A 7,642-nucleotide genomic window follows, 5' to 3' on the forward strand; every position below is an offset into this window, starting at 1 on the left:
AATTAGTCTTGCAGCACTATTACATGCTTCTCTTTTTTATTTTTTTTTCTGTACAGTGGAACAAAGCAATGCTTTGAAACAAAACCATTCAGGAAGTTTACACTGGTTTACATTTATTAAAAAAATAAATTTAAACACTTGTGCATTTCTCCTGTGGATTTTTAACTACAAATCAAATAGGGCTCATCACTTGAAGAGGTTCACAAGTACAAAACAGCCTCCTTCTGGCATCTTCACATCCTCCTCTTCTGTGTGCTTATGTACAATACTGTGAAAAGGAGAAAGCGGCACACATAAGAGGGCCCTGGTAAACAATGTGCAGAAGCCTGTTGATTTAAAACATCTTATTTCCATGGCTTGTAAAACAACAGTGTAATGAATCCCATTCAGCATGAACAAAGTCAGGAAACTTAAGTCCAGGTTTTGAGAAAGCTATCAAATTTACACATTATGTATTACTTTGGTTCAGTATTTATTATATTCATAGCCAAGCTATGTTCCAGCAGATGCAAGCTGAACAGAGGGAGGATAAAGCCAGCTACCCTGCAGCATTAGAGGGGAGCATGAGAGAGTTTCCAAGCAGCAGAATTACAGGTGTCAGGCTCCAGTGCTACAATCCTTCAACAAATGATGGAAATAGCAAGCACTTAAGGCAAAGCTAACCATTACCTATGAAGCAGCAGGTATCTTCCACCTGCTTCGCTAGTGATATCCCCAGAATGGATCCAGGCACAATAAACTGCATCATGCTCCTAAACCTAGGATGTCTTAAGTTCTCTGCTCAGCCTGTTCTTCAGCCTCCTGCCTCTCACTCATTTGTTTTAACTTTTATAATAGATTCTTATTTCCACAACTGATTCTCCAGCTGCGATGTCACTGTACTCGTTAGCATAATAATCCAAATTCATTGCAAAAAGCATTTGGCCTTATTCAAGGATTATTTCTCTGCCCAAAACACACTCTCACACTGGTGCCACATTCTCTTTGACTTTTTTTGCAACATGGGATTCAGTTCTTGTTTCTTTTTGTTCACTCCCTCCTTCCTGTCCTCGATTTTCTTCAAGTAACTTGGTCAAACTCTGCTTCATTTACCTTCTCTACAAGTCTCTTCACATCTGACTTGTGAACTTTTTCTGTTTTTTAGATATTCTTCTCCCTGGCATGTCCTGTTATTATGGCCTGATAACCACAGAGTCATTTCAGGAGCCTGGGACTGTCCTTGAAGTGCACTAAAATCCACCTGCTGCACTGGGATATTCAAAGGCTCAATAGTAAAGTACAAGTGACTTTCTTGACTGGTGGTGAAATCTTTACTCATGAAGATGAAAATAGCCTCCAGTACTAATGAACCTCCAGTATTCATTCACGTCTAGACAATCGCATCACAAGAAAATATTAGTGTCATCAGTATCTGTACTGTATCACAAATTTATGCACTAGTTTGCCTAGCAAAACACAGAAATTTCTATAGAGCAGAGGCCATCTAAGTGGGCAGTAAGTGCAAAAGAGTAAACCTGTCAAATGACAGGAAATAAGCTCTAAGGCAGGCTAGAAAAGAGCATGCTTCTCTAAATGAACTTCAAGATCAGAGGCAAAAAGGGCCACAGGAATGCAGAAAAGCAGAGACACTGAAAAGTGAAACTGTAAAAAGTAAATATGTTAAGGTTTCCAAGAAAGCCTAAAAGTAATATTCTTGCAGGCAGCTTGCTTACACCTCAGCCACTCCTCAAATTCATAAGTAAATATCAAACCACAATCTTCTGCTGAGCAATAACATAAGGAGGAGTCGTTACCGTTATTTCCTCGGATAAATGCATCCCCGTACTTGTTCTTTAGTTGTCCATTTACATATTCTTCAGTCTGTTCCAGAGCTATATTCATATACCCATCCAGGCAAGCCAGGACCCCTGAAGGCAATGACAGCTTAAAAGTGAATCAGCTTAAACTTATTTTAAAATAAACAAAAATGCATTGTGTTTGAGTGATACTGAAAAAACTGTATCTTCATAAAAAAAACCCTAAAAGCCCAAGCTTGGCCAGATGAGTCAGTAGATCAGAGTATTCACCAAAGAATTAAGCTGGGAGCGAGGAACTCCAGGCACTCTAGTAGCAACTTTATCAGTTGATGTAAGAGTGGGGGAGGGGGGAAAAAAGAAGTCATTAAGGTGTGACTTTCAAAACATTGACAATTTCCACTTTGAAAGTTTAAGTTGTCCCTTCTCACTTGTGTTTTAAGCCACACACCTGAAAATAACCTGTGACATTAAGTGTAACTGGATAACTTAAGGACAAGGCTATGTAAATTGAGTTTTCATGCAAACTCTTGAAGAATATAGCTGAAAAACAACCTTTTTAATACATGGCACCATACACACTTTTTCATATTTATCTTCATGCTAACAGATCTAGAAGAACATTGACTGCAAGTCTCTGTTTTGATGTATACAAAATTCTACCTAATTTTCAACAGGTAAAGAGTTTTCAAACAACACTGAAATCTTCCTGTAAAAACAAAATTATGCTGTTTAATGCAACTCAAGAAAAAAATCTCTGCCATTTGTAATATTAGATGTTATTTTGATCAGGAAAATACGTATTTGAGTAGCACTGATTTTAGACAAGTACTTATGTTCTCATTTCTCATAGCCCCTGTTGAAGGCTGTACCTTGTTCAGACAGTACCTCTGATGTGCTGGCAACACGATGGCACTTTTCATTCAAAAAAATCTTTGGCATCTACACCCACCCTTACGATCAGAACCATGGCTGTCTACAAATTTAACTTGCCTGACCAACAGACAGATTATTCATGTAAGGAACTGAATGCAGGGATTAACAGATGTAAAGAATTGCTCAGATAATGCAATCTGATTTATTAATTGTGCGTACAAAACAACTTGTAAAAAGCTGTATTAATTATCTCCATCTTGCATGTGTGTTTTCCTGACTTTATCCTTGCACACACAGACAATACTACTAAAATAATTTTTTCTTCTGTTTAAAAAACATCTAATTATTTATCTGGCATTAAAACTCAAAATACAGTGTATTGGCTGTACTCGGGGAGGGGGAGAAAACTCCATTCTGAGAATCCTCCTCTAGGACATGTTCTCATTTTTCAGAGGTGTTACTGTAACATCTTCCATTAAATAATTAGGAATTCAAGTTCTCCTTGGTTTGAGGATTATTATTTTCCTTAATGTTTTTCTTTCCTCTGTTTCTACACAAATAGAAAAAACTGACTGCTCACAAAGTGTTACTAAATGCACCAAAAACCCCAAACCAAACAAAAGCCAGAACTCTCTTTCACTCCAGTAATCCCAAGTGTTCCACCTAACAGTAGAAAACAAAAAAAGTTTGTCCAAAATTAAAATTGGACTGTGTGGGTTTTCTTAAGGTACCACTCAGTAGGCCATAAACGCAGTATTTTCAAACTCTTGTTCCTAGAGTGCATTCATGGTTGTTTCATTCTCTTCCTCTTTATGTTTACTCTCAGGCTACTAATGGCATTAAATATCGTTACTGTCCATCCTGGCTAGTATTTTATCTGGTTTATCTATATGTAGAGATGTTTTAATGTACATATCCATCTCTACACATAGAAATCATACATATTAATTTATCACTCATTACCTTCTCAGGGCTTCTTCCCTTAGACATGTGCAGCACTTGGCAGCGAATCAAGAGATTTTATGGTTACACATCAACACTTGTATTAGGCCACGTTTGTGCGTATTGTGGCTCAGAGGATGGAGGTACAGACGTAAAATTAGCAACACAGCCTAGAGGAAGAATCTAGACAAATCTGCAACAAAAGCCTGAGATACTGTCTCTTTTAATGTTTAGCTTTTACAAATGTTGGTCAAATTTCTGCAGAAAACAAACTGAGTGCCTATTTTTCAAATGAGAATAGTATACAAGTTTTTAACCGCAGGATCACATTGAGTAGGAAGGAAGGAGAGCAGAGGGAAATAAGGAAGGAAGGGGAAAAAAATTCAGTAAAAACCAAGGGTTTTCAAAGGAACTGGTAGGTCTGATTGTAGGCATGTTAAACCAGCTTTGAGGGGAAAGTTGAGTAATTTATCTGTAGCAGTTACAATTGGATCTTACCAAGCAGAACGTACCAGTGTTCTCAAAGAAAATAGAAAGTGCATCCAAAAACCAAAGCTGGTTTGGCCCTGGCTTGTGTGTACCTTTTAGGTAAATGATGACTTGCTTTAATTGACTTTAATGAACTGTTGCTACATTGTCCTGTAAGAAAGAATTTACCAGAGGCCAAAGACCTCTGAAGTGAAGTTTTTAAGCCACCAACACCACCTGAAGTGCTTGATGTGGTTCTCAAAAAAAAAAAAAAAAAAAAGACAGATTACAAATTTTCTCAGCTGAGAGACACTAAAGAGGAACAGGAAGGGATAAAAAGGCACTGCTTGCTCTCAGTGAACAATACCAATTTCAAACTGTCATAATACAAAGATTCCTTGTCACAGCACAAACAAGTCTCCTCTCAAGTGCCAAGCTGAGCTAATTGAATTAAACCTATCTGTAGCAGCACCATAATGTTTAAATCATTTCAGAATAAAATGTCTAAGTTGTGCACAATAGGAGATACATGACAGTTTTAATGAAGTTTGGATACTGCTTAAAAAACTGGGCAGGCCTATAGTCTTATCCTAATGGGAGTAGGACCAGGACATTTCACTGAACAGATAAGTTTAATTTACTGGTTTAAAAACCCCTGTAATCCCACAGTGCAAGAAGGTACACAGATAGGCTGAAGAGTTCTGGAATAAAACTGCTGGACTGTGTTAAAATGAACTGGGCATATAGCAGCAAAAGTAACACTAAGCTTTCTCCTGTATCTCTGAGTCTTGATCTAACATGTGTCTAGGCACTTGTTTACTCAAGAATGAAAATAACTCTTTCATTCCTCATGTAAGAGTAGGCTTATGACTGATGGCATAGTTTACTGTTTGAAGCTTTTCTGGACCAAGGCGTATACTAGGATTTGGAGAACAGGAATGTGAAGAAAAGGGTAGTTCCAACAAGGGTTGCCATCCAAGCACTGAAAAGGGGACTGTCTGGCCACTTCAGGAATTGGAATTCCAGCTAATCTTTACAAATACCAGTTTAGAAACTCAGAATCATCCTGAGATTCCAGTCTAACCATCTGTAACTAAGGACACTAATGATTTAGATGAGTAATTTTATCTCTAAATCCACCGTTAACCTCCTTTTCATCAGTTTCTCCAGAGCTGATTTTCTATTTTTAATGTCACCATTCTGAGATCTATATTCCCATATTCCAAGATTCTGGATCACACTGTTTTGCTTTTCAAAAGCAATGCATCTGTTCCAGTCTCCCCAAACAATGACTTTACTCTGTGTGAGAGACAGATGGAGAACTTACCTCGATAATCAACTCCAGAATTTAATTTTACGACAACTGGCCTTCCGATGATTTGTTTTAGAAAGTCACTAGGGGTTTGCTTCCGCAGACTCATCTTGATCTTCTCTGGTAAGCTTGGAAGAGAAGTAAAACATTTGGATAAGCAACACGCTCACATATGTTCTTTAAACAGTCTGTAGAGACAGGCAGTCCCCTGATGCTTAATACTTTCAGTAGGAGAAAATATCAAAAGAGATAAAAGCAAAACCTTAAGGGCGGAGGTGGTGAGACAGAGCTCCCAGAGCCAAAGCATTAAACTTTCCCTCTGGCATTTTTAAACTTCTGAAAATTATTAATAACAATCCTTGTTTGTCATGCTGTGCATCTTGTAAACTTCCAACAGAGCCAAAGGCCTCATCTTCTCTGTAACACCATTTGCTAAAACGGTTTTACTAAAATTAGAGAGCTAGGTCATAGTAAGTGGTTCATATCTTTAGGGGGTTGCGGGAGAAGCCAGTACATCCTCTGTACACAGAAGTCTGTGCTAGAACAGCAGGACAAGGATTTTGGATCTCAGCTCACAAATATGAGCAAAGAATAAATTTCAAAGGATGCTTTCAAATGCATCACTTAACTTAGACTAAATTTAGATTTAAGGCTAGTGATTAAGTTGTACGGAGACCTGAAAAGATGCTGTGATTTAAAAATTCATGGTGCGGCACACACCCAGTTTGGTATGAGATCTCCCTCAGTTACTGTTGCTTAACTTCTGCCTTTATGTCACTTTGTCCAGGTAACAGCTGTTCTGGATTTTAAGTCAATGGTACACCCAGTATAGTGTCAACTTTTTTTGCTTGCTTTCTGTGGCAAACTGCAATAAGCTATTCCAGCTGTGCAAGGACCGTCACTGGGTTTCCTATCAACACACAATGTCATCTGCGACGCTGGCACCGTAACGCTCGGTAGTATAGCACTTCATAGCTTTAGCTTTCGTGGAAAACAAGCGCGTTTTGAACGGCAGGTTCTACCCCACCACCCCCCTGCCCGCCTCGGGCGGCTCCCCCGCCCTCCCGAAGGCAAACACGGTCGGGTTTTACGTGCCGCTGCCCAAGCTGTGTGCTCAAAACCAAGCGAAACGGCGCGAAACGTGTTTTGACAAACGTCCCTGACAGAAACCCCAGATATAATGTGAAGCTTTACTGCCGCTTGCCTAAAAAACAGAAAAAAGCAAAAGCAACGGCTGCAACAGACGCCAGTAACGGCCACCTCCGCGCCTGCCGCACGCGGCGGGGGAGTGCACATACCACACAGGACACCCACCCCCCCCCCCCCGCTCACGTAACCGGCCAGCCCCTCCTTCCCTGCCCCCGGTGCCCTCCCCGCGGCCCGGGGGCGGCGGGCCCGGCGCCGCTGGGGGCCCCATCAGGGGCCGCGACCCGGGCCCGCCCCTCACTCACCCGCCGCCGCTTCCTGCGCCCCTTCCCGGCGCTGGCCGCCCGCTGCGCTCGCGCCCAATCACCACCGCCCCGCTACGGCGCGGCGGCAGGGACAAACCGCGCCGGGCGCGAGAACGCACGGGGCGGGGCCGGGCCTGTGGGCGGGCAGGTGCCCGCCCTCAGCCTGGGCTGTGCGGGTCTCCGTAGCCAGGTGCCCGCCGGCGGCGAGTCGCGGTCCCGCAGCTCCTGGGCGGTGTTTCCCACCCGAGTCCGTGATTTTGGGCTGTTTCCTCCATCCTCGCTCGCTGGCGCGGGGCGCTCGGTCTGCGAAAGGCCGGGAGCCTAAAAGCGCTATTGATTTCTCATCGAACTCCCCAAAAGCCATCAGGCTGTGCTGCGAGGGGTCACCCCTGGGACCCGCGGGCTCTGCATTAGCTAAACCCCGATTTCTTCACGGAGATGCATCTTTTTATGGCTTGCTTACACTTACACTGAAAATAATGTCGCATCAATTTCTTACGGAAAATTTATACGATCCAGCATATAATTATATTCTAGTGTAACGCATTCCTATTAATTCCGCAATGATCTTGTCTTACATGGGCCTTACTGGAGACATAAGTGAGCGCCTCGCAGCTGGCAGCGTAGATGTCCATACCAGAGCTAGATAGGAAAGTGCTCCCCAGTTCGTTTTACAGATAAATTAGTGAATGTAGAAGCTAAAAGATTTTTTTCAAATGTCACCTGGAAAGAACATGGCACAAGAAGAAGCTGAACTTTTGTCTTCTACTTCTCCCCATCTTCTCACCCATCTTTTCCCT

At 41.8% G+C, this 7,642-nt stretch overlaps 1 protein-coding gene across 2 annotated transcripts; it reads right to left on the minus strand.

Moving 5' to 3' along the window:
- On the minus strand, positions 1 to 6,952 carry LSM6 (LSM6 homolog, U6 small nuclear RNA and mRNA degradation associated). 2 transcript variants are annotated; one of them, XM_054825622.1, is made up of 4 exons: positions 6,112 to 6,320; positions 5,407 to 5,519; positions 1,794 to 1,907; positions 1 to 268 (listed from the first exon to the last, which is right to left on the minus strand). In XM_054825622.1, the coding sequence occupies exons 2-4, from the start codon at positions 5,498 to 5,500 to the stop codon at positions 234 to 236; spliced, it is 243 nt and encodes an 80-aa protein (XP_054681597.1). In that variant the 5' UTR covers positions 5,501 to 5,519; positions 6,112 to 6,320; the 3' UTR covers positions 1 to 233. The 2 variants fall into 2 exon arrangements, with proteins under 2 accessions (XP_054681597.1, XP_054681596.1); XM_054825621.1 differs by lacking the exon at positions 6,112 to 6,320 and adding an exon at positions 6,843 to 6,952 and having other exon boundaries at positions 2 to 268.
- Positions 6,953 to 7,642: the final 690 nt, after the last annotated feature.

The sequence above is a fragment of the Grus americana genome, chromosome 4 (genome assembly GCF_028858705.1).
Source record: "Grus americana isolate bGruAme1 chromosome 4, bGruAme1.mat, whole genome shotgun sequence".
In the NCBI taxonomy this organism is placed as follows: domain Eukaryota; kingdom Metazoa; phylum Chordata; class Aves; order Gruiformes; family Gruidae; genus Grus; species Grus americana.